The sequence below is a fragment of the Passer montanus genome, unplaced genomic scaffold, assembly GCF_014805655.1.
Source record: "Passer montanus isolate IOZ18808 unplaced genomic scaffold, ASM1480565v1 scaffold63, whole genome shotgun sequence".
Taxonomy (NCBI): Eukaryota; Metazoa; Chordata; class Aves; order Passeriformes; family Passeridae; genus Passer; species Passer montanus.
In genome coordinates this window covers 3,504,470-3,530,474 of record NW_024371371.1, presented here as the reverse complement: position 1 = coordinate 3,530,474, position 26,005 = coordinate 3,504,470, and the positions used below count along the sequence as shown (strand labels likewise).

The 26,005-nt window shown below is 45.3% G+C and overlaps 2 protein-coding genes across 11 annotated transcripts in view; both read left to right on the top strand.

Annotated features, from left to right (window-relative positions):
* Positions 1–10,015, top strand: part of PIK3CB (phosphatidylinositol-4,5-bisphosphate 3-kinase catalytic subunit beta) — a 94,409-nt gene extending 84,394 nt beyond the window's left edge. For 7 of the 8 annotated variants that reach the window (XM_039727983.1, XM_039727985.1, XM_039727982.1 and 4 more), the window contains 5 exons: positions 5,062–5,229; positions 5,657–5,780; positions 6,838–6,983; positions 7,776–7,908; positions 8,378–8,515. In XM_039727983.1, coding sequence (XP_039583917.1) covers positions 5,062–5,229; positions 5,657–5,780; positions 6,838–6,983; positions 7,776–7,908; positions 8,378–8,515 — 709 coding nt within the window. Of the gene's footprint in view, positions 1–5,061; positions 5,230–5,656; positions 5,781–6,837; positions 6,984–7,775; positions 7,909–8,377 lie in introns of all 8 variants that reach the window. The other variant, XM_039727981.1, reaches the window with a different exon arrangement.
* A 12,749-nt stretch (positions 10,016–22,764) lies between these two features.
* LOC120511240 (vesicle-associated membrane protein 2-like) overlaps positions 22,765–26,005 on the top strand; it is a 54,306-nt gene continuing 51,065 nt past the window's right edge. The window contains exons 1-2 of one of the 3 annotated variants that reach the window (XM_039728018.1): positions 22,929–22,965; positions 23,466–23,537. In XM_039728018.1, the coding sequence (XP_039583952.1) occupies positions 23,500–23,537 (38 nt within the window). In that variant the 5' untranslated portion in view covers positions 22,929–22,965; positions 23,466–23,499. Of the gene's footprint in view, positions 22,883–22,928; positions 22,966–23,152; positions 23,236–23,465; positions 23,538–26,005 lie in introns of those variants that run through there. The other 2 variants (XM_039728019.1, XM_039728017.1) reach the window with 2 other exon arrangements.

The window sequence follows — 26,005 nt, the reverse complement described above, 5'->3', positions numbered from 1 at the left end:
ATGACTTCTTTGAATGAATATTGGAGTATTCCTAAGAGCAACAGTATCAGTCATTGTACAGTGTTATCACACAGCCCTCTAGTACATGGGAAACCTTTCCACCCAAATTTATGAACCAGTTTTAGGTAACATAATTTACAAATTTTAATTGCACTTTAGGAAAGTAGTCCTAAAGAAGGTACTGGTTGTCATATTATTAGAAACCATTTTTAGCCATAAATTAAATTTTGTATGCCTGTTTCAAGAGCTGTAATCCTCTGTGTTTAAGTTTTGTTTAAAGTCTAGAAGTACTTATATTTAAATATTGCCTGAAATACTTAATTTAGATTCTTGGAGCTCTTTTCAAAATTTTATGGTTCAAGTATAGTAGTGGGAACTACATAAGGCACATAACATCAGCACAGGTAAGTAAAATTATCAGCTTGTTACTTAGAATGCTTAAGGAGAGGTGGAAATGTGAATTACAAATTGTTTCTGGAAAGATATAGTTATGATGAGATGGTTGAGTGTGTGTGAAGTTGAACACTGACTTGAGGAAACCTTAGGTCATTTATGTCATTATAAATTGACTTTGAGGAGGCTGATCCAGCATGTGGGGGCAAGGACAGCCTCTGGCAGCTGTGGAATCCCAGATGAGGCATTCCTCAGTAGCTGCCTTCCCAGAAGCTGTTTGTGGTTCCAGCCTGGGCCACACACCATGCCTAGCAAACAGGAATAGTGATGAGAGTCATCAAATATGCTTTTCCTGACTAAGGGTTTTTTTTTAAAACGCAACAAAAGAAAACCAAAAAGTAGCTCTGATGTCCAAGATTTTTCTTAAAACTGTGTGAAGAAAAAAAAGTAGAAAGGGGATGTTCCTAGTGAGAATTGAAGTTCTATATTTGGCCTCTTCAATTTGTTTGCTTAACTGGGAGCATCTTCCTTCCATTCATCCTGTCATAGTTACCATTATGAAATAAAATCCTGGGACTGAGGCAGGGTTACAGTTCAGTGTCTGTCAAAGAGAGTAATTGGGCACTTGCCAAGAGAAGGCTCTGAAATGACCTTCCTTGAGAACAGAATTGGCCAAAACAGCACTCAGAACCCCAGAGCATCAGGGCACAGCCAGCAGGGTGAGGCTTTGGCATCTCTGTGTTTATAGCCTACATCTCTCTCAAGAAGAGACAACTGCAAAATCCATGAACCAGCAGCGGTGGACTGAGTTCTTTGCCATGTTTGTGCTTCAGAACTCAGTGGTTACTTTTTGCTTGGGTGAGAAGCATGGTATCACCTGAAAATACATGGTCAAAGAGCTACCTTCTTGAAAATGCAGTGCCACGTGCTCATACCAAAGAGTGCAGTCATTGCTTGTTGCCCTCTATCATCCTTAGTTTCCCTGAAGTTATTTCCATTTGTGGGTGCACAATGGATTTTGCACTTTTCAACTTCTATCCACTGTGGAGTCTGGTAACTCCATCCACGTCAAAGCAGGGCTTCACCCATGCCAGCAGTGTCAGAGCAGCTCTGGCTGCTACTGCTCCCCATCAGTCGTGTTTTGTCACAAGCAGATTGCCCAGCTTCCATGAGGCATGGATCAAATGGCAGCCAGTGCACCACAGAGCTGGGGACAGGAGCAGTTCCCATCTAATTGCACTGCAGTCCACACTCAGTTCTCTAGCAGTGATTGAAAATGAAACCTAAGCTCAGTCTGTGTCTGAAGCAAGCACAATCCTGGTGGGATTTCTCAGCTCTAGAGAGGAACACCAAATATATATTGATTTTTTAGAGCTGAAGGAGGAGAAATGTTTGCTTGTTTATTTAAATGCCAGCTGATTTGTCTTGTGGGTGACAAACAGGGCAGGGGTTGTACCAGAGGGGACACTTGTGTGCAGGAGGGTGGCACTATATGCTCCTGTAAATCCTTCATCCTGGGCTTTCTCTGTGTGGGCACAGCTGAGGAAAGCCTGGGGTGTAGGGTGGATCTGCTTCCCAGAACAGACCAGAACTGAGACAAACAGTGACACTTAGAGGAGTCTGCTTTGGTCAGTCTACCTCAAACATCATCCAAGTAGCAGAGAGAAATGAACAAAGCAAAAACTATATTTTTTAGTTAATCCCCACACCTTAGTTTCTAAGACAAACTTGTACCTGAACACTGAGCAGGAAGTAGATGGCCTATTACAAATACATGTCACAGCAGAGGAGTACAACATCTGTCTTCCCAAGGATGCTGTGGGGTCTGTGGTGTTGCACTTCTCAGGAAAATCTTTGTGTCAGAAAGTGTTTGGGCTGCTTTACCGCTGTTATTGCATCAAAGTTGTGTTAGTGGAGAAATGAGTAAAGTAACAGCAACAGAAAATAATGAATTTGAGGAGTTTGATCTATGCCAAGTCATCTTTGCTGTGGTAAATTGTCATAAAAGTATTTGATACTTGGCTACTTTTTGACCAGATGCAGGACGTTCTCCAAAACACTTTTTTGTTTCAGTGCCTGTCTATAGTAGGTTTTCATTTTCATCTCCCTTACATGTGTGAGATTTGAGGTTACATGGCTGTGTATGAGTGAAATCAGAGTTCACACACTGGAATGTGAGTTCAATTCCAGAGTTCACATACTGGAAAATGTATTTGTTACAACTCTTTAACATGTCATCATTTTTAAACCGTTGGACCTGAAGTTACAGAGAACGTGTTGATAAATCACCAGCATTTTGTGTTTGGAAGGGTACTGGTTTGGTGAATTAAACACTTGAAATAAAGAAGAGTTTTAAATGAGTGAAGAGAATTTTGTGTCCTCCCCAGGATTTCAGTATTGATCTGGCCATGGCTTTTGCTGGCTTTAAAAAGCTGAGAGCATATCCTGCTGACAGATGCTGAAGTCAGAAAGACCAGGATGAGATGGAAAGGGCCCAGAGGATTTGTCCCTAACTTGACTCCTGTCAAACTGTCTCTCTGACAAGGATGTTTTTTCCTGCAGTTGTAAGCACACAGCCCTCCAGGGGCTGCAGGCTTTCATCATTGCCTGCTTTTGAAGGGGAAGTTGTTGGCCGTGTGCCCGGCTCAGCCGCGAGCGGGGTGGGTTGCGGTGCCATGGAAGGAGGCCAGTGTGCACTTTAACCTGGCCAGCCTTGGCTGCCATTTGTGCTGCGGTGATAAGGATGGGCAGAGCTTCCCCATGCCCAGAGGCAATCCAAGCCACCATCCCAGCTCCTGGAGAGCTCTGCTCTGGGGACAGGGCTGGGACTGGGCAGGGCTCCGAACAGAAACGGGAAGAAGGTTCCAAGCCTGCACTTCTGCTGTTGTTTTGAAGTTGAGTGCTCTTGAAATACCCTCAGGTTTTCCGTGCACTTTGTTGCCAGCAGGGGAGAATCCCAGTCTGTATCTTCACTGCTTCTGATGCCTTAGGATTTTAGCTTTCATATTTTTCAGATCCTGTACTCTATTAGTGCATAACTCCATACAGAGTGTTAGTTACTGCCTTCACATTTTGCTCACACAAAACAATTCCTCTGGGCCTGAGATCCAAGGATACTTTACTGTCTCAGGCCCCAAAAGTATAAACAAAAGTGAATTGGGGGAGCAAACTGGAGGTAAATTACTTCATTAGCTGAATCTGTAATTGGAGGATTAACCCCTGGTGTGTAAATGGACCAAACTTAAAATTGTCTGAAAAATTGGTGCCCATTGTCCAGCTTGGGTGCAGCCTCTGGGAGGCTGTGACTGCCCAGGGTGTAGGTATTGAAGGTCTTTAATAAATACCCACTTTATTCTCTTAATCTTGTCCAGCCTCTGTTCTAGGTAGGCACTCCAAGGCATCAGTACTTACTTCAGTTATGTTATCCCTTTGGTGGAGAACTGCTCAGTTCTCTGATAGCTATAAGGCAAAAAGGTTGTGTTTAATTTTGTAAGGAATTTTATTTATTTTTCTTCCATGGCTTGGAATAATAGGCTGTGTCAATTAAGAGATGTGGTTATGCTTTGTAGCTATTAAATTTAATATCTTATATTAAAGTTTATATGTATATGAATATATATAGTTTTGTATCTAAATACTAATTACAGCTTCACCAGCAGTGAAGCTTTATACATATATATGTGTGTGTGTGTCTACATCTGAAGGTAGTACACACATCAGTTTTCATGTCCTGCAGTTCTTTTATACAGATCTGTAAGTCAGTGAGTGCTGGTCTATACCTGTGTACTGCAGTGTAGATTTTAGTTGGTATTCATTCTCTTAGCCATGGACCGTGACCACAATTGAGATCATATTGTTGGCCTGAGCTGCCTGGCACAAGAGCAGACACCTCAATTTGTGATGCATTGCCTTTGAAAAGTTTGCTGTAAATTTCCCTTGCAAATGCTGTGCTACCATCTCATGGGGTGTTGCCATTCTGTTTAGCTTTTTAAGCAACTGGAGGGAGGAAGTGTATTGGGAAAATATATTTATGCACATCTCTGCTTGATTTTTATCTTTAACTGTGTCTCACTGTAATGCACTGACATGGTAAGAGGTATTTTCACTGGTCACAGTGTGTGAATGTACAGGTGTGTTCTGAGGTACCAAGCCAGTTTAGAGATGTATTCCTGTTTTCCATTAGGTTTCTATGCTTCAGTTTAGTATGAGCTGGAAAACATTATTTATGTTAATATTAAGAAGGACTTCTAGCATATTCCTTTGAAGTAGGAAGATGGTGGAAAAGGATAAGATGCTCTTTTGCATTTCCAGCAATAATTTATGGGTAATGAACTGGAGCAGGTCAGGGTCTGTCCGGGCATGAATTCACAAATGCAGGCACAGGGCTCCCTCTGTGGCTCGTCCTGGGAAGTTACAAGAAACTGGGTTCCAGTAAAAAGGAAAAATTAGGCTTTTTAAAGTGTCTCTCTTCTGTGTATCTATATACAAAATAGGAAAAAGGAACGTTTAAAATGTATTGCTGGTCTTTAGCCTTTACAAATAATTCCTGTGTATTGCTCCTTGAGAGTTTACTGTTCACATGAGCATTCAGCCATCTGCAAACATTGAAGACACTAAAGAAGCATTTTACAGTTTTAGGTTCTGACGTGGTTCTGTGTTTCCTTGCAGGATACTGCCCTATGGCTGTTTAGCAACTGGAGATCACTCTGGCCTCATTGAGGCTGTTTCTAGCTCAGAAACCATTGCTGACATTCAGTTAAACAGCAGCAACGTTGCTGCAGCTGCTGCCTTCAACAAGGACGCGCTCTTGAACTGGCTGAAGGAATACAATTTAGGGTAATTTCTGCACTTACTCTCTCAGCTATGGTATAAGCTACAAAATTCCTCTGAAGTTTCTCTTTCAGTCTGGAGGAAGGTGTGGTTTCTTGCTAAGTGTTTTTCTAGCATGTCAAATTCTGCCTGAGATTCGTGGTACCCTTGGGCCTGGCATTTGCAGCATTTTGGCTGTGTGCTGTTGCGTAAGTTATATTAAATTTGGCAGCACAAACAAACCCAAGGAAACTACATGTGTCTTAAGCCTTGATGTTGTCTTCCATACTGCTTGATCTCCACAGCTACCTTTACAGTATTTTTTTCTCAAGTAATTCTGGTTTTGCAGCATCCTAATGGACTTCTGGTTTAAACAAGCAAAATCCTCTTTGAGGCCAAAGCATGACATGAATTCCAACAGTGTGCACTAATACAATTTTCTCTGTGGTTACAGAGAGGACTTGGATCGAGCCATTGAAGAATTTACTCTGTCTTGTGCTGGCTACTGTGTAGCTACATATGTGCTGGGAATTGGTGACAGACACAGTGACAATATCATGGTCAGGAAAAATGGGCAGGTAAAAATTCCTTCTGTAGGTAGAATGCCTTTGGTGACCTTGGTGTGGAAGTGTTCTCTTGAGAACTTGTAATTTCTTTTGTGCCTTGGTGAAAAGAAAGGCACACATGGTTAGAACTGATGTCTGTGATTCACTGAGGGTTGGAGAGAGCTTCAAGGAAAGGAGATGTAATGTTGGGGGAAAGACAGAGCACAGCCTGGTCCATCAGCAATTCTGCATGGAGAGAGGCTGTTCTGCAGAGCTTTTACAGAACATCCAAGAGGCCTTATAGTGGTTCAGATTCATTGGATAAAAGTGATCTTAGGGTATTTTGCAAAAGACCACCCCTAAAAATCCATGAACTGCATTTTGGAGCAGTGTGGTTTCTCTGTAGTGAGTCTGTGCAGCTCAGCCCTGCAGAAATGCTCAGTGTGGAACTCAGCACCAGCACAATGCTGTGCACTCAGAGCCTGGGTCCTAGACATGTGCTTTCTTAATTGTTACCCTGTAATGTAACTTGTCTGATTTAATTGAAATTATTCTTCCTAGAAAATCAGCAAGGGTTATAAAATTGAGAGTTTTACAGACATTTTGCAGTACTCTTTTTAAGTTTGTACTTCCTGGAAGAAAGCTGAAATGCCCTTAACCTCAATTCTAACATGGGGAAGCTTCCACAGGGTCCTTCAGATTAACTCAGCTCTGCTCCCTTTGCCTCTGTCCTTGTGTGGGAAGGCCTTGGATGTGATGATGTTCAGCCTCATGGGCTCATCCTTGGGCTCATTTTTGTCTGATGTTGCCACCAAGCTGTCTCTCTGGGGCAGCAGCATCTTAAACCTGAGAGAATCGTTTGCTGCAGTGATCACCCAGAAGTGTATGGATGTTATTACTGGCTTTAAATCTTGAAGTGGTTTAGAACCAAATGCTCCCAAAGGATTGAAACCATGGGTTTTGGAGAGTCACATTAGGAGTTAGCTGTTCTTGATACCTGCATCCTGTAGAGATATTAGAAAAGTGACACATTTTGCTGGAGAGATTATTTTTCACTTAGGTTTTTTTTTTGTTGTTTTGGTTTTTTTAGCTCTTTCATATAGATTTTGGGCATATTCTTGGAAACTTCAAGTCCAAGTTTGGAATTAAAAGGGAACGGGTACCTTTCATACTCACCTATGATTTCATTCATGTTATTCAACAAGGAAAAACAGGGAACACTGAAAAATTTGGTCGGTGAGTGTTACTTTGGTCTACTTGTAATTGAGATAACTTCCAGCATACCAGAACCTACCTGGGGTTGGTTTGCTCATTTGCACTTGTGTGGAAGTGTGCCAACATGCATTTACAGGGCTATCTACTGCTCTCCCTGAGCTGGAATATGCACAGATGACTTCAGAACCAGAAGCTGCAGCTCTGCAGTTGATCTCCCACAGTAGGAGGTGGCAGGTTCTGCTGGGCTCAGCTCTGCCTGCAGCAGCTCTGGGCTCCAGACTGTTGTTCAAGCACTGCCCTTGGGAAGAGGCTCCCTCCTGCCCTTCCTGTCCACCAGGGCATGCTCACTGTGCTGCCCCATGATGGTCTTGCTTGGATGCTTGGCCACAAGGAGCCATGTGCTTGTAATCCACCAGCCCTGGAAGCTGGCTCAGTTTTGACCACGGAAGGAATTAGAAATGACAGAGATTAGAAGGATTGCAATAGAGCTTTGGCTTTTCCACTGTAGCCCACCCTATGGGATCATCAGGGAATTTCACCTAACAAATTCTCAGGGAGGTGGGACCATCTCTGGCACTTTTGTTCTTTGTGAAGAGCAGCTGGCAGTGTTTTGTACTGCGGCTCTCTGGGGAGACATGGGGTGTGTGTGTGGGAATGCACAAACAGGTTCTGCAGGCACCTCTCTCCGTGTGCTGTGTTCCACAGCCTGTGTTTGGCAGACAGATAACAGCTTGCAGATACCAGTTAAGCAGAGAACATTGCAGACATGCCCAGTGTGTGATCTCCCCGCTGTGCTCCCTGCTCCCCACACAGGTTCCGGCAGTACTGTGAGGAAGCCTACCTGATCCTGCGCAAGCACGGCAACCTCTTCATTACCCTCTTTGCACTGATGCTGACTGCAGGGCTGCCAGAGCTCACCTCTGTCAAGGACATCCAGTATCTCAAGGTACAGTAAGAGCTACAGCTCAGCAGGACTCAGCATTTTTCCACAATGTGATTTTTTGTTTCCAAGATTAATACATTTTCATTGTTTTTCATTTCTGTGAAGATTTTCACACAGTCCTTGAAGTTTTCTTTTTCAGCTCTATAGGACAAGGTCTGTAGTCAGGCCTAGTGCTCGGAGGATAAGTTCAGTATCTGTGCATCTTAAATGGAGTCACCTCAGGGGTATTTTACATCTTGGCTCATGCACAAGCATAGACCTGGAAAGGTGAAAATTATTTGCTTCATTCTCTTTCAGTTTTATCTTTAAACCCAGGATGATTTATTATTTAAACCAATTGATGTATTTCTCAATGAATAGTAAGCACAAAAAGTGTCAAAGGAGAGCAAAACACACTTGTGTTGAAAGGTAAAGGAGGCTTTAACTGTGCATTTTAAAATTCCTGACAGTCCTTGTTTCCCTGTTGCCTTAGGACTCCCTGGCCTTAGGGAAGAGTGAGGAAGAAGCACTAAAACAGTTCAAGCAAAAGTTTGATGAAGCTCTGCGGGAAAGTTGGACTACTAAAGTGAACTGGATGGCTCACACTGTCAGAAAGGATTACAGGTCCTAGGAGATTCTGGCATTTGCACTAAGCTGAAGGTTACCTTGATAAGTGTTTGTAAAGGGTTTCTGTGGTATGGACCAACAAAACTTCAGGAAGCTCTGGGACAACGCTCTCAGGCACAGGGTGGTTCTTGGGGAGCCCCACACAGGGCCAGCAGTTGGACTCTGACCCTGATGGGTCCCTTCCAGCTCAGTACATTCTGTGATTCTATGAAATGATCCAAAACAAGAAAGGAAACAACAGTGAAAACAAATGGACCGAAATAATTCCTGAGTCTTTTGCACTCTGCTTTTGAATGCTTGACTCCAAGACTGTCTCTACAGTTAGTGAACATCCTGGATAATCAGTTCCTGCTGACTTTGCACGCTGAGAGCTACTAGGCATTTTTAAAAATTCTTCGGTACTTCATGGAGGTGTAAATACTTGTTTTTATATGTTAGGGTAATGTGCTCTAACTTATCCTTGGGAGGTTTGAAGACCTCTGACAGAACTGTTCTTCGTTTAAAGTTAGGACTTGAAGAGTAAATTTTTATTTTATATCCTAATCTGGCTAAAAAATGAGCATACTGTATATATTTTTCTTATGACCTCTGCCCTACTGGCACAGATGCATTAATTCTACTGTAAATAGCAACCATGGTATCACTGTACTGCAGGGAGCTGCTTCGTGTCTGTGCTGCTGCTGAGGGAAGGGTGGGGCTGTGGAGGGTGGGGGAGACCTGACAGATGTGATGCAGCATCCGGATGTCCAGGGTTGCACAGCTTTGTTCCTCTGACTTAACACACAAAAGAAGCCCTTCAGAATGAGGAAAATTAGGCCAATTCCAAACGTGCCTGAGAATTCCTCGTTGGTTACAGTCTCCCACTCAGCCTCTGGGGCTTTGCCTTCAGCTCCCAGAGAGGCATAATTTGGTTTTGTTCCAGCAAGAAGCTCCTCCAGCCCTACACTGAAATTCCTGTCTCAGATCAGTCCTTTCCTGTGAAATGTACTGACCTATGTAAGGGATGTTTTCATTAAATATACAAAACAAAGTGATTTTTAAAGCATACATACCAAAAACCCCAACTGGTTGAGAAGCAAGAGTTTATGGGGAAAGATCATTCCACCGAACACCAATGCAGTCACTGATCTTCTCTCTCTATTTATTAAAAGCTCGCAGGAATGTTGCTTTACTGAGATATATATGTTGAAGATGGTTGCTGAAGAAACTGGATTTGTTTTAATTTATTTAGTGAGGTACCAGGCTTTTAGGTGCTTAAATGGAGAGCAAATTTGTTACGTGCAATAGGGAACTGCTGGTTAAAAGATGTAACAAACTGTTGCTGAACATCAGCAAGAGAGGTTTAACTACTGCCTGTTCTCCAAGGAGCACTGGTAGCTCTTGATTCTTGTGGACATTTGAAAGAGAATTAAACATATATATTTACTTTTTGACTAAACAGTTGTTCTGCATAGAAATGTTGGATGATGTATGAATTTAATTAAAGTAGGTTTTACTTTGTTGAGAGTGTTTTGGTTTTGTTGTTTTGGGGTTTCTCTGTTTATTTTAGAGGTTAAGAACTTACCTGGAGTCAGTTCTGTGTGGGGCATTGATTCTTTTCTCCTCACCCTATGGGCATATCTCTCTGAAAAGACTTCTAGAATATTCTAAAAGTAACAAGTGTTACATGGATTGGTTTTGTTTGGTTTAGGGCTGTTTTTTTAATATATATAACATAGTACCATTTCAAGTGTGCCACGTTCTTTTTAAAATTATTATTATTTCTATAGCAGCAAGAAAGTTAAAAAGAAACTGCAGTGCAGGTGACAGCTCTGAAAGAAGTAATTACATCCTCAGGTAATTCACAGTATGTGACTTTGCATAAGGAACCATTCCCAGACACCTGTTTTTCTGTGAGACAGAGCACTTGAACATCTCTGGCCTTGCTGAGGGAGACATCAACTTTTCCAGGACTTTGAGATGTAGTTGGTGAGTGCCCCTTGGCTGCCTGGGGCTGGTGTGGACGGGCTCTGGCAGGAGGGAGCACACTGGCATCTCCATTTCCTTTATTTCCACAGCTCCGAGGGCAGCTGGGCTCCTTGTGCCACCCCCGGCATCCCGTGGCACTCAAGGCTGTGCCTCAGGCTCCCCTCTGCACCACTGCAGGTGGGAGCTGTGAGCTGCAGGAGCACCGTCCCTGCCTCCAGCACCGCCGGGGCACTGCACTGAGTCAAGAGCTTTTGGTATGGTTGGGGGGATTTTGGATGTGACTTCAATGCAGGTTGTAAAAGTACTTGAGATGGTGAGAAAATCCCGTTGCCTCTGTTCCTTGAGGAATATTTAGAGGTGATTGGGAAAAACTGCTTCTGCTCAGTGTTTGTGTTTGTTAATAGTCTTTCAATGGCTGTGTTGTCTTGCTTGTCTTTACCTTCTCTGTGTTTACTTTTGGCAATTAATTAACAAGAATGGGAAAAGAAAGTTAGAGCCGAGTTAAATGGTCTATTTTTGTGTTTGGCAGCAAAGACAATGAAGTGGTTTCCTCCTGTGAATTGATCTTCAAATAGCTGAGAAGAGATCCCATATCACAGCAATGCTACCCAGGCTGACCTGGCAGGAAGCAGCATTTACCAGGGCACCAAAGCTGATTCTGTGATCCCTTCATTTAAGTTTTGAGCAGAGTCCTGGTTTGCTGAATTGTATTAGTAAAAAGATCACCACTTTCCCTGGTTTTCATCATACTTGCTACAGCCTCTGGCATACAGACTTTCATTCAGAAAACAAACAAATAAATAAATGACTTTGTGGAAAGTCAAAGGAGACTTTGACACTGTTTGTCATTCAAGAGAAGGCTGGATTTTGGCACATCAGTCCATTGATTATTTCTGTAATTCCTCACAATATCCAGCTCTAATAATAAATTGGTAAGTTAATTTGGGCTGACTCAGAACATATTATTTTAGACCAGTTTCTGAAATCAGAAGTCATCAAATGGTTAGATTATAATAATAGAATTTAAAGATTTTGTGTTGAATCTTCAGTTCACATGGTCTTATATTAATTACCTTTTTTTGTGTATGTCCACTGGAAAAATGACTTTTCCTTCCCAAACCCTTCATTGTATCTGGCAGAGGGGAAAGCTGCTTGGGCTGCTTTAAAAACCATGGCTGAAATTTGGTATATGCAGTGTGTAAATGATCTTTGTTCAGGTTTACTACTGATTGCATGATTACGTGATGGGTTGGCTTTCTACCTTGAATCATTTATTTTGTTACAAATGGTGACAACTGCTGCTTTCACACTCCTGCTTGTCCTGTGTGGGATTTCCAGGGAAGGAACTTCCATGCATTTGTCCCTCAGCTGTGGAGCTGCTTCCTTTCCCTCCCGTGCTTGTATTGGTTCTTTTGGCAGTGGTGTGGTGTTGGTTGTCCAGTCACTCACATTCCAGCAAATGCCTTGGACAGAGCCCACTCCTGTATTTCATATAAAAGAGTCCAATATTCCTCTTTAATCTCCCAGAGCTATTGAAATCAGATAATTAAATAGTAGAGGCTCTTAATAATTGATATGTCAGGCTATATTGTAGCTTTATTCTGTAGGATGATTTCAAGCCTACATCTTTTAAATGTGTAATCAGTATTTCTATTATTACTCTTTCACAATATACTGTATTAGTGTAATTATGTGTCTGAGCCAGCTTTAAAATCTAAGCCCAAAATTTTCTGCTGAGATGTAATAATTTAAAAAATGACTTGTCTGGCATGACACTCCAAGAGCCGAGGGAGCAGAGCTGTTCTGGTGCACAGGTGTCAGTAGGTGCTGCCATGTGAGGGGTCAGTGCCCTGCTGCTGTTGGGCCTCACTGTTTGCACAGGGCTCTGGGGATTTTGGAGACAAAAGGGGCTCACTGTGGTGAGGCTGGTGAGATTAAAGCCAGGCTAAGCTCAAGGTGTGGTTCTACTGCCTGACCTCCATGGACACACATGAACCTGGTGTGGTAGGAGCAAACAGCACCAAGCAGATCTCTGCAGCAGGCTTTGTGCAGTAATTCACCAGCTGCTGAGAAATCAAGTACAAAACTGTTGGTGCTGCCTCAGTGCATAACAAAAGTGTTGTGGTTACTCTCCCCAAGCATGACTCCATGGCTGATGGAGGAGAGGAGAGGTGGTCCTGCCAGGAGCATTGGTTCACCCTGCCCGTGTTGGCAGCTGTCCTTCAGCCAGCACAGCACAGCAGCGTCCATCGGGGACAGGAGAGAGCTGCTGTGCTCAGGGAGCTCGGTTTGCACACTGCTGCTCCTAGGGTGCCTTTCCAGCCTCACGACCCACCTGAGGAGCTTGTTGTGTCTTTCAGGAGCCACACAGGAAATCCTACCAGGCAGATGCTGAGAGAACTTTCCTTGTTCTGTCCCTTCTGGAACATTTGGATAAAGGCTCAGTTGTAACCTATTTGAGCTGATTTCACTGTATGAGACTGAAGGATTTAAAATGATGCTGTTGTGATGAGCTAGTCCTTCATCCTTTCAGTCTGTCACCCTGCTCTTCCTCAGGTGATTCTCTGGACAAGTCTCCTCTGGGTTGCTTGATGATGAGGAATGGGGTTGATTTTATATTTCTTAAAGTAGTGGTATGGCTTACTCTTGGGAGAGCTGTAAAGGGTCCCAGTTTAGGAATAGCAGTCCCAGAGAAATGTGAAAGGTTAATTCTGGCTTGCCAGGTCCTGGTTGACTTTTGAAAATGAGCAGCAGTGACAATCAAGCACCATGGAAACATGGTTTTGGAGGAATTAAGGCCCTTATAGCACAAGGTTGTTTGTAAGATCTCATTTCTCATTTTGTAAGATCTCAAGTCTGCATTTGGGCAGGAGGTCTGGGCACTTGCTGGCAATGTGCAGTACCACTGAAGTCTGGGCAGAAAGGAGGAACTTGGCAGTGGTTCACTCCAGTTTGTGAGTCCTGCCTGCAGCTTTCTCCTACAAGAAATTCCTAATAGGCTTTGCCCTGGGAGCTGTCAGCAGCTCAGTCTGGTTTCTGAAATGGTCTCTGCATGAGGAGCATTGAGTGTCTGACATTGCACAAAGGGAGCTGAGCACTGTTGTTCAGGATACTCTGGGGCACAGAATGTTGTATATGGGGCTCTGAACTCCTCCTGCTGAAACCCTTTCCTGGGGGGCTGGAAACAAACCACAAGAATAGATGTCATAGCCAAGTATTCCCTAGAGATAGGAAAAAAATCTGGATTCCAGTCACCTTACCAGACATTAATTTGAACAAAATTGGAACAGCTCCAAACGAGGAGTGGGAAGGACATAGAGTCCTTTTCCCTGTGGACTTGTTACTTTGGAATTTTGGAAAAGGAAAGATGAAATGAAGGTCCAAACGTCCCAGCCTGTGTTCTTCTGCTTGGCTAAATAAAAGAACCCTTAATATTAATGGCTGTGGGAGACTACATCTGTTTAGCCTCTTCTGTACCAAAGAGCAAGGAATTGATCCTGCACATAGGTGTGTGCCCCTTGGCATGGGAGGAAAAGGTGCATGCTGCTGGACTTGGGACCATCTGTTCCCGAGGTTCCTTCCACCCCTCACCTGTACTTGGGAACTCTGCAGTGGTAAAGTCTTTTGTACACCTGGAGCTTAATGCCACCCACCCCTGCCCCAGAGCCTTGGCCTGGTGTCTGGAGCTGTACTGCACTGTTTGAAGAGCTGCTTGAAAATACAGATCAGGCTTTAAGAGCTCAAAGGAGGCTTAACTACTTTGTGAGTTGTGATTGTCACTGCTTTTTTTAAGACAAGGTGCAGGATCACAACTGAGATATTGAAAACCTGTGAAAGTTTGGAAATTCTAGGAGGGAATTGAGATGTGAGCTGCAATCCTTGTGGCCAGGACAGCTTTTAGAAGCCCCTTTCCCCCATAAAGTTGCGTCTCTGTAGTAGTTAATTTAAAAATAAAGCGTTTAATATTCCAGACCACAAACAACACTGAAGCAAACAAAGGCATTGCAAGTGGCTGTGCATGAAATCGTCACGCTCGTGTTTGCGGCTCAATGGGATAATCTTTGTTTCCTTGAGAGGAGAATGAAGGCTCTGGACAATATTTCTGAAACAATTCCCTGTCCTTAGCAGCTGAGAAATATTTAGGTTGCAGCTCTGTTTACCGGGTTTGTGCTGGTTAAATGAGTGATGCGTGCAGACTGAACTGCGGGGCGGCTGCAGGGCCGGGATCCCTCAGGCCGATGGATCCAGCCTTGGCTCTGGGATGCGCTCAGGCCCGGGATCCCTCAGGCCGATGGATCCAGCCTTGGCTCTGGATGCGCTCAGGGCCTCAGAGCTGCCATGCCCCGGCAGGGCGCTCGGCGGGGCAGCGCTGCGCTGTCGTAGTGGTCGAGCAGGCTGTGGGCGATGAAGCCGCGCTGCGAGTGCAGGGTCCCGCAGGGCCAGCAGAGCAGGATCTCGCAGCTCGGACACATCCTCCCGGAGCGCCGCGGGGCCCCGAGCTGCGGCTGCGAGCATGGCTCCTCCTGCGGCCGCCTGCCGCCTCTCCTGTGCCAGCACCTCCGCTTGTCCTCTGCCAGCGGGCTCCTTCCCTGCGGGCTGCAACCAGCACACACAGGTGACACGGTGCCACAGGCACACAGAGGTGACACGGTGACACAGTGCCACAGAGACAGGTGACACAGTGCCACAGAGACACAGAGACAGGTGACACGGTGCCACAGAGACAGGTGACACGGTGACACAGGCACGCAGAGAGGTGACAAGCTCAGCCTGTGCACTCCTGGATGGGTTTGGACAGCAGAAGAATTAGTAAATTCATAAATAATTTGATTTCTCAACCCTTTCAGAGGCTGTACCTGTGACACCCTACGAGTGGGTGCTGTGTGTGGCCACCTGGAAAAGCAGGGATGGGCAGCAAAAAGGAGAGTCTGGCTCTGGTGCTGTGGTGGCAGTGACAAGGCATTAGTTTTAGAGCATAGAATTATTAAAAAATTTTTATAATTTAAACAAAACCATAAAGGAGTGGCATCAGCTAATGGGGTAGGAGTTTCAATGTGCAACTCTTCTGTGCATGATTGTGGCTTGAGCCTCATGTGTTTGCACAAACTCCACAGAGGTCTGGGTCTGACCCCGTGCTCCCCATCACCATCACAAATGTTCTTGTCCCACTTGTGTGCACCAGCAGTGCACACCAGTGCTGGCCAGTATTGCACCGGCCTTAGCCAGAGATGGAAGAACTGAAAGGAAAGCTCTCCTGATCAAATGATATACCCTTCTTTCTACCCACACAATCCCTTACAGAGCTCATGAATCAGTGCTGACTGCAGAGATGATCTGGTTTGGCTGCACCACTCTGGAAGGTCTGTACGCCCTGATGGCTGGAATGCATTTAAAACCCACTGCCGTGCAGTGTGTCTGTAGGAATAGATCCACTAAAGTCTGGAGGCTGACTCTCTCTCCACTAACATGGGAGTACCATGGGAGGTTACTAGATTACTGTTCAACTTATAATTTTTTTTTCTTTTAGGTCAAACTGGAGAAAATCCATATTTATCACAAACAAATAAGGATCAATGTTCAGAAAACAGAATTTTACTGTTTCAATTGTGTTTGCCTCCTGAATGCACTCTTCAGTAAAACGATGAACAACAGAGAACATTTCACAGCAGTAATTTACTTCTTGGATGTTTGACTATGTTTCTTGTCCAGTTCCACAGCAGTGTAGCAAGAAAAATCCCCGCACCAAGCCCTTGGTATTAATTGTGCTGCAATTAGATCAGTCTGAGGGAAAAATCTGGCTCTCGGGTTCATTTCTTGCTAGTGCATTTTAATCTTCTGTGGAGCCTGCAACCAGCTGCTGCGGCTATCAAGGCTAATGCAGTTAGCTGAGTAATTGTGGAGACTTGCGTGCACTTCCTGCTAAGACGGTAATTTCATGATAATTACCAAAGACAGACTCCTTTGAGGAGATCTGTAGGGAAAACAGCTCTTGGATGAGAAAAGACACTTTTTGGAAGCCCCTCCTTGATCTTAGCATACACTCAGGATATTTCATGTTAAGGAAGAATAATACCAGGGAGAAAGACCCAAGAAGAGAATTTCAAATCCCATAAGAATGATAATGATAACTCAAAATGAATACATTCACAAAGCAGTAAGCTCAAAGTAATCTTTGCTTTTGCTTACTTTGGTTAAAAAAATGAATTGTTATTATTTGTTTGTCTTTTTTGTTATTATTTGTTTCCCTTTGTCTCCTTCTAACTGGAAAGAGTAAGTATAAAGGCACTACTGCAGGAACACAGACATTAATTATGAATTTTCAGAAATTTAGTATCATTAACTTTGCTGAACAGTGATTTTTGCTGCTGCTCATGCATTGGCATTTTCCATTGTGCTGCAGAGTTACAGCTCTGGTGCAACAAAATAATTTTAAATGTTTTTTTTAATTACTGCTGGAAACAGTGGGTTCATCCCAGTGGTAGTGCTGGTGTCTACCTGGAGAAGCAAAGATGCTGCCCCTGCTAATCTCTTGCTCGAGGCATAGGGAAATAGATATAAGATAAACATACAGACACACAAGACTTGGAGAAGTTAATTTCACCTCTAGTGCTGCCAGTGACTTCATAGTTTTTAGCTCAAGTTGTTCAATTAGCCTGTGTTTCCTCGTTTGTGAAACAGTTAAATCCAACAGAGGTGACAAGAGGTCTGTGGCTCTTCCAAAGCTGCTCTGGAAATACTCACAAAATTTCTTTTTTGTAAATGTATGCAAAATATAATCTTAGATGTACTTACAATTTATTTTTGGGAGGCCCAGAGAAGAGGCTCAGTCGAGAAAATCTCTTCTTGAAGAGCCGCTCTCGCTTTTTTCGGCCGTGCTTCCCCTCTCCTGTGCTTTCTTCTGTCAGTTCCTTCTTTCCTTTGTGCCAGCTCGTTTTATCTGTCATACCAGCAGCACCTGCTTAGCTGGAAGCAGAAGTCTGAGTCTGAAAACCTCTGCTTTGCTGGGTTGTAGCTGGTGAAGTCTGGATCTGCTGCTCTACAGACCTGAGAGGGACCCAGGCACGCAGGACTCCAGTGGAGATCACTGAGCAGCTGCTTTCCATCAGATGAGGCAAATACCTGCTCTGAGAAATCCTGCAGGCACAAAGTGACTCTGGATAGTCTTGCTCTATTCCAGATAATTATGGAAAGTAGGCTTGGACATTAAATGGAATGAATATTTCCCTCTGCATGCTGTCTTTCATGACTGAGGAGTTCCTTAAACCGAGAGTAGAGGCGGGTCGGGTCGTTTGACACAAGCGAAGAGCCAGGAGCCAGGAAAGCAGCTCTGTGCAGGGACCAGGGGCAGCAAAACAAATGTGAGATGGAGCAAACACTGCTAGGCAAAAACCAGACCCCTGAAAAGATGAAGAACCAACTGGGGATTTTAGTTAAGGCTTGCAAATTGTTTCCTTTTTCTTTTGATAAAGCAGTTGATTAGCCCGCATTTCCGTGTTGCAATGCTTTGTCTCCAAGAATTATCCCCTTGGCCTCTCTGATCGAATTAGTCCCTCTGCTCCACATTTCATATTTGGTAATTACATTAACTTTTGGTTGCTTGACTCGAAGGGTCATGCTCCCCCCTCCTCTGTCTGTTTCGTTCCTGCCTGCTACAAATAGTTCCCACAAATCTTCTAAATCAAACCGCACGAAGCTCATAGGCTTAAAAACAAAATTGGCAACCATTTTTAACTTTTCTTCTTTTACTCTTCTTCTCCTCCTTCCTCAGGCCCTCACAGACTTTTAAGCAGAGTTCCCTGTAGCCAGTTTTTACCACAGGGACACACACAGGCCAGAGGGACTGGGCCTCACTGTGCAAATGCTTTGCAGGATCACAGCTGCAAAGTTTTCAAAATTATCCATTAATGCACATTAACAAGGAACTGTAAATCCCTTGAAGGAGCACAGAGCATCACACTATGCTCCTCAGGCTTGGTAATGAGCCACCCAGGGTTTAACAGAACCCAGGTAAGTTGGACTTGGATCTCTCAGAGAAATGTCAGAAAAGGCAATTTGTGAGAGAAATTACAAATGCTTCAGTGACCTGTAAAAGGAAATTATCACTAAAGCACTAATATGCTATGAAGGAATGAATAAAAGTTCTGAATGAAAGAAAATTACACACCCCACAAATAAAGACTTGAGGTTTTAGTTTGTGACAAAATAATTGCAAATGCAAGACCCATTTTAGGCAAGCAGTGGTGCTGAGGTGAAGCCCTGCAGAACAGACCACCTGCGGCTAATAAAGGCAGCAATTGGGCATCTGCCTTACCTCTGAGAAGTGAGCTGCAAAGGCTGCGTCATTTACTGCCAATTCCACTTTTCTAAAAAGTCAAGAGAAGAAAACAAGCCATTTAAAATAAACATGTAGAAATTGGTGACAAAGGATTGAAGATACTTAGAACAGATATTTTCTTAATCCTTTCCAGCAATAGTTTCTGGAAAATTGTACTTTGCACATGTATAGTGTTTAATTTATCTTTTAAAGATGAGTGGCATAAGTTGTGATGATTTAGGGGGAATTCCTCCTATACTTAGTTTAAATGCATTGCCAGATCAGAAGATGTGAAAATGCAGCATTTGAATAATTGATTTATTTGTCTTGCTTTTCTTTTCTGCTTAAATCTTGTGAAACTTAATTACCATTGCTTTCTATAAACCAATTAACTGCTCTCACCTTTCCTATTTAGCAGTAATGGTGTTTTGTTTTGTGAGCCAAAGTAACCAGTAGCGGTGTTACTGTGGCTGGCCCTGAGATTTACTCTATTGTATGGGTACTCCATAACCTATGGACTACATGGAGACTCTTCTGAGTGGGGATCCTACTTGCAGATCCATGAGCAAATAAGTTTCTCTCAGGTGAAGGTCATGTAACAGCAGTACAGAACATTTTCAGGAGCCTCAGTGTTCTATCTCCAGGTGGTCCCTAGATAATTGTAAGCAAGCTCTAGCACCTGCAAGACTCCAGAAGCAGAAGTGATTTCCACTGATGATGGTTGTTGGTGGCTTTCATTCTGGGACATCCTCAGCAGTGTGTTGGTGGCTCTGAAACTGCCCTCATTGACAAATTTTTGCTTCAGAACAAAATATAAATTATGGATGGGGTAAAGCCCCAAGAGTTTGCAAAGCAGCCTGATTGTTTTCCATACCCAAGAGAGGCAGGCTGAAGATGTAGGAAGTTATTTTCCAGAAGTGGAGCATTTCCATAACCATCCCTCCAACTGCCCCAGCCCCGATCCTGCTGTTGTTATCATACCAAACAGAATAAGAGGGAAAATCTTCGTGGCAGTGCAAACAGACAGAGCAAAAGATGCCAGACAGGAAAGGAGGTCTGGAGAGAGGAAAGTACCTGAACAGCAACCGGGGGACAATTTCTCTGTGTCACTAGGATGCAGATTTTCTGATTCAGTTCTGTGACTTAAATCAAATTTAAGCTGTTTGAACTCATTCTGGTCGTATTAGTTTTGCCACCACAGGGTGTCTCTGCATCTCTTCTAACACCAGAGGCTTTGGTGACCTTTAATGGCAGTCTGCAAACTCCAGGGAATATGGGGCTAAAGGAAATGTCCCCCAGGTCAGCTGTGGATTTTCCTCAGGATCATGAGCCTTCTTGGATTGGAATGGTGATGCCTTCATTAGCTGGTAGGAAATTCTATTTTTAGCAGCTACAGTGCAATGATGTTGTTTAATTTGGTTTAGAGAACTCTGGTACTGCTCTGGAGGAAGTCATGGCCAGATGATGTGGGGCACTGTTGCAGCTTCAGCTCATTCTGCCCTGTGCTCACAAGGTCTGAGGTGTTTTCCCTGTAGTGGAACATTTCTGCTAATTTCTGATTTCTAATTTTCCTGACTGCCATTTCACCTTTATGCTTGTGGGGGTATTTTCTGTTCCCTTTCAATCAGGAAAAAGCTGCCATGGGGTCATCATAAACACTGTATCATTTGCTCTGGATAGTTTGTATAGTAAAACATTTCAATAGGTTGGGTTTGGAGTCTTCCAGGTTTTTGATTTTTTTGGTTTGGTGGGCTTTTTTCTGTTTGCTTTTTTTTTTTTTTTTTTTTTTTTTTTTTTTTTGTTGGTTGGTTGGTTGGTTTGGTTTTGGGGGGTTTTCTGGGGTTTTTTTGGGTTTTTAAAAGGGTTTTTTTTTGTTTTTTTGTTTTTTGGGTTTTTTTCGAGGCGTCTGGCACCAGCACTTGTTCTACCCTCCATGTAATAATGACTGGAAGTGAGAAAACAGAAATTTGTTTTTTGTTTTTTGGGTTTTTTTTGAGGCGTCTGGCAACAGCACTTGTTCTACCCTCCATGTAATAATGACTGGAAGTGAGAAAACAGAAAGGGCAGAAAGGTCTGGTGGAAGGTCTCTCTGTCCCAGAAGCTCCTGGCCTCACCAGCCAGGCATGACTTATCACTTTCTCAATATTCAGGTGTGGCTTGGGTTTGAAGATGAAGGTGAGAATGTCCCTGGTAGCAGCAGGGACATTCTGTGTTTGGTGCCAGCCTGAGTGTGAGTGCTGCTGTGGCATCACACAAATAATCATATACATCTATCATATAAACAATCATATATATAATATTTGATATAAGTGTATCTTTGTCTAGGATGTCTGAAAAGTAAACTCTCCTCTGGAGGGAGGAGTTATGGGGGAATTCCAGATGAGAAGTGCTGAGCTGAGTAATCTGTGGGTGGATAAAGCTTGAAGGTAGTTGGGAATCTCCTGATTGTCATCAGGGTGTACCAATTGGTTGAAACTCCATCTTTACATAGAGAAAATACAGTTTGAAGTGTTTTCTACTTCCATCAGGAAAAGTTTTTATGGCCAGGCTCTCATGAGTGTGATACGTGAGCAAAAATCCTAAGGCTCGAAGTGCTGCCCAAAGTGACATTTATTCATTTGTGCAGATAATTGGCTCCAGCACAAGAGGCAGAATGCAGTGGCAGGAGGTATGAGGAGTGTCTAATGCAGTGAGCAAGCTCTCAGGCAGCAGAGGAGAAGGGAGAGGGGTTCCTGTGACTGTCAGTTCCATAGCTCCCCAAGGAGCTGGGTCCCTTCAGAGCTCACAGCCCATGGCTTACATGTGAGTCAGGCTCTGGTAACACCTGAGCCTGGATTTGGGCAATAGTGTGTCCTGATGTCTGGGCTGTGGGTGATGTCACATTCCCTGACGACATTCTGCATTAAAATACTGCTGGTTGATAACAAGTTGAGGAATGGAGATTGATGCCTTGCTTGCTCCCAGTAGCTGTGGTGCTTTTGCCTATTGCTTTGAGGAACAATTCACCTTTTCTTAGATTTCCACATCAGAAAACATGGATTTGATCTGATGACACTGTTGCACTTGACTCCCAAGAGGCACCCCAAGATCTGAGGTCTAGGTACCTAGCAAAGCTGCTTGCCTTACCCAAATACCTGGTTTGAATGGCCAGTGCTGGCTGCCACTGACACCCACGGAAAATTAGTGAAGGCAGCGACAGGTGAAGCATCTTTTTACAAGTGAACAAGGTACTGTTGGGGCAGCAGTGTTAAATGCCACTTCTTGAAAAACCCTGCTGACTTTCTTATTTCTTCACCTCTGTTTAGAGCATGTGAAGGCCTTGGCTCGAATGCAGAGGAACATGTGCTGTTCCAGAGTTTCAGTTCTGCACAGGGCAATGGGCATGCCAGGGAGGTGCTGGTGTTCATGGAGGGTGAGGCTGGATGCCTGCATCGAGGGTGAGTGTGAGGTGATGTCTAAGCCAGAGGCAAGGACTTCCTCTGAGACACAACCTTTCCAGAATCGGTGCTTGATCTGGTAGCTTATCTGTCTCTGGATTTGCTCTGTGGGTTTTCATCCACAAGTGGTTGAAACAACACTCACAACAGCGTGGGATCGGGCAGCACCTTCCGTCATTCTCTTCCTTTTAAAGATGTTTCTTTCTAGCGAGGAGAGGCAGAAGGAGGGTGGTTAGAGAAACACCCAGTGGTTTCCACCTGTCCCCCGGCTGCCGGCCGCAGTGAGCCCCTGTGCTGTGCCCTGTGCAGTGCCCGGCCCTGGCTGTGCCCTGTGCTGTGCCCTGTGCTGTGCCCTGTGCTGTGCCCGGCCCTGGCTGTGCCCGGCCCTGGCTGTGCCCGGCGCTGTGCCCTGTGCTGTGCCCTGTGCTGTGCCCGACGCTGTGCCCGGCCCGCCGCGGGCCGCGGGTGCGGAGGGCGCTGCGAGCCTCGCCCCTGCTCCCGCCCGTGATGCCAGGCGCAGGCATGCTCAGTAGCCGGAGCCTCCCCTCCTCTCCCCACAGCAGCGCCTGCCGCTGTAGGAGCCGGCTGGCAGCAGGCGCGGAGCCGAAAGCCATCTTTGCCGGAGAGGGAGCCAGCGCAGCCCGCTCGCCATGTGAGTACCGCCGGAGGGCTGCGGGGAGACGGGCACCCTGCCGGCCCTGCCGCAGCGCTCCGGGGCCACTGCTGCCGCCGGGGGTGGGCACGGCCGGGGATGGACACGGACCGGGGGTGGACACGGACCGGGGATGGGCACGGCCGGGGATGGGCACGGACAGAGAGATGGACACGGACAGAGGGATGGACACGGCCGAGGATGGACAAAGACTGGGGGATGAACACGGCCGGGGATGGACATGGACAGACGGATGGACAGGGCCGGGGATGGACACCGCCGAGGATGGACATGGGCGGGGATGGACGCGGACCGAGGGATGGACATGAACCGATGGATGGACACGGACCGAGGTATGGACAGGGCCGGGGATGGACACGGACAGAGGGATGGACATGGACCGAGGGATGGACACGGACAGAGGGATGGACAGGGCTGGGGCTGGACGCGGACGCGGCTGGCAGGGCGGGGGCTCGACAGGTGCCGCGCTCGGAGCTGCGGCAGCACCGCCCGTCCGACCCTCTGCTGCTGCTGCTGCTGCACCTGAGCGCACGGATGGGCTCTCTCCGTGTTTATCCAACAGCCCGGGGGCTTCTGCCACGTTTCTAGTCGAATTCATGCTGAAAAGGGAAGGCTGGGCCAGCAGCTTCAACAGGTTCGAGTCAGGGCGGTTCAATCGCATGAGTCACCAGCGCTGCCGCTCCACGGCGCACGGTCCTGCTTGTTTTCCCTGTTTAATGAAACGCTCTCCCGCAGACGGCTGCTGTCTGATCAGTGCAGCCTCACCTTCTCCAGGGCCAATGGCTTCCTGTCAGCTGTGCTTGATAGTAATCTGTTCCTTCTTGTTCCTATCTCTCCGAATTCCTGTTCCGAGTTTTCACATGGAGCATGAATGGAAGCATTAGTGTTCTCTGTTAGGCAGCGATGAAACCCCCACAGTCCATCCTCAAACCAGAAGTGTGCTGAGGTAAATAGAAATTGATCAGACCCCTTTTCTTTCACAAAAGGATTCAGGCAGTGGAATGCATCATTTTACTAGTGCCTCAATTCATTGCTCATTCCCAGTGACCCTTAAGGGAGAGCCCAGGAGGATGTCTCAAACAGACAGTCATGTGTGCTGGTACTGGGTGATCCTGTAAGAGCTGGAGCTTGGTTGATTCAGGGAACATGAGGAGTGCAGACTGTCTTGGAAATCTGTGATTAAATTGCTTTAAAAATATTTCCAATAACCAACTGTTCTTTAGGAGGAATTTTCAAAATAGTGTCTACAATCACATATTCTGAAATGTTAGCTTTTGTATTTGATGCTGTTTCCTATATAATATCTCAGACAGGAAGCTTTTGTTCATGTTGTCCAAAATATTTCTAAAGCAAGGAACTGCTTGGAATTACAAAAAAACCACTTTCTAATAGAAGATTCCTTATGCAAACACGGAAGCCTGTCAGTTAAAGCCAGTTCATGGTAGGCTGCTGTTGCCTGGCTGTGTTTCTGTTGAGCTGGATGATGACATCAAACACTTTTATTTGTACGTGAGCTGATCTTCAATGATTAATATATGAGTTTGCTGCTGCAGTTTTGTACAATCTGAGCTGTTCTGATGCTAAGCAATAATCAGATGATGTTTAACATAACCTGTGTGTGTTTCAGTCTTGGTGTGTGTAGGTTTTTATGAAAGTATTTGTAAATTAAGTAGAAAGGGTGATAATGATATAACTTGGTCATACTTCTGTAGGGTCTTTATATCAGACTGCTGACAAAAAATAGAGGAAAATAGGAAAGCAGTTATTGTCTAATTTAGCCAAACGGACTTTCAGTTTGATAATTGAAAGAAAACCAAGACAAACGAGCACCTTGTCATTGGCAGTGTCAGTTGGCTTCTGTTTCACTGCCAGACATTGTAATGAAACCTTTCCTTTGAACATGTCCATGGATGTCATGCTGAACTGCTGATGAAGCCCAGAGGTGAGTGTGGGTTGGCTCCTGCCTTGCAGCAGCAGCTGGGGTTGCCTGGCTGAGCACCAAATGCTCTCTGGAGCTCCCTGCTGCTGCTGTGCCACCTGTGGGAGTGTTGGGCTCCTCCTGTGCCTGTCCAGACCTGCGCTGACACTCACGGTGTCTGACTCCACTGCTGGGATAAGGATCTGCCCTGGGCCAGGTGCCAGCCCCACCCGCCCCGTGTGCTGTCCCCTGCAGCAGCTTGCAGGGTTTGCTCAGGGAAGGCACAGGGCTGTGCTGAGCTATTCCCAGAATGCTTTCCCAGTTTCCAGCTCAGGAAAAGGTCTCCAGCTTGGGGAGTGTCTGAACCTCAGGGGAGTTCTTTGTGTTCATGTTTCTTTGTATTTCATCTCTCCTGGTGGGCTTTGCTCTCTCAGTGAGGTGTCCAGTTGCTCAGTTTGCAGTGTCCTGGGGAGAGGAGCTCTGCAGTGTGGAAGCAGCTCCCTGTTGGTTTGGAGCTGGCACGGAGCAGGTTCTGCCTGATCTCACTCCTGTTTTGGAAACCAGAGAACAGTGTTCCTTATTCACCATGTTTTCTGTGACCCGTGGTTGTGTGTCCCCCCAGCAGAGCTGCATGATCCACATCAGGTGGGAATCTGTCCCCGTGACCTCTCCCAGTGAGCACCCAGGGCAGGTGAGATCCATTCAGGTAACAGAACTTTCACCCTTATGCAGGCAGAGGAGGGGAAGCTGTAACAGCAATGAATGAAATGAAAGGAGAAGGACAGAAAAGGTATTTAAAGCAAGAACAGAGAAAGGTTAGACCTGCCAGTAGAGCTGGCAAAGTTGTTCCAGGTGTGAGGAAGAGCACACAAACTCCTTTGGAGGAGCTGTGAGAAGCAGAGAAGGACAAAATGGTGCTCAGAGTTGAGGTGCTCCTGGGCTTTGTTCCTTGCTGGAAAACAGGCCAAGAGCAGAGGGTGAAGTGGTGGTTTTGTCTCCTTTACAATGGTCACAGCTCAAAGGGTAATTCCGCACAATAGCAGCCCAAGGCATCATGTCATCTGCTGTTCAGCCAGGTCAGTGACCAGACTGCAGGGTGCCTCTGATTGCATTAATGCAGCACCAAGGGCTCCATTGCAGGGGACACCATGTGTGAGACAGCAGCGAAGCACCTGGCTCCCCCC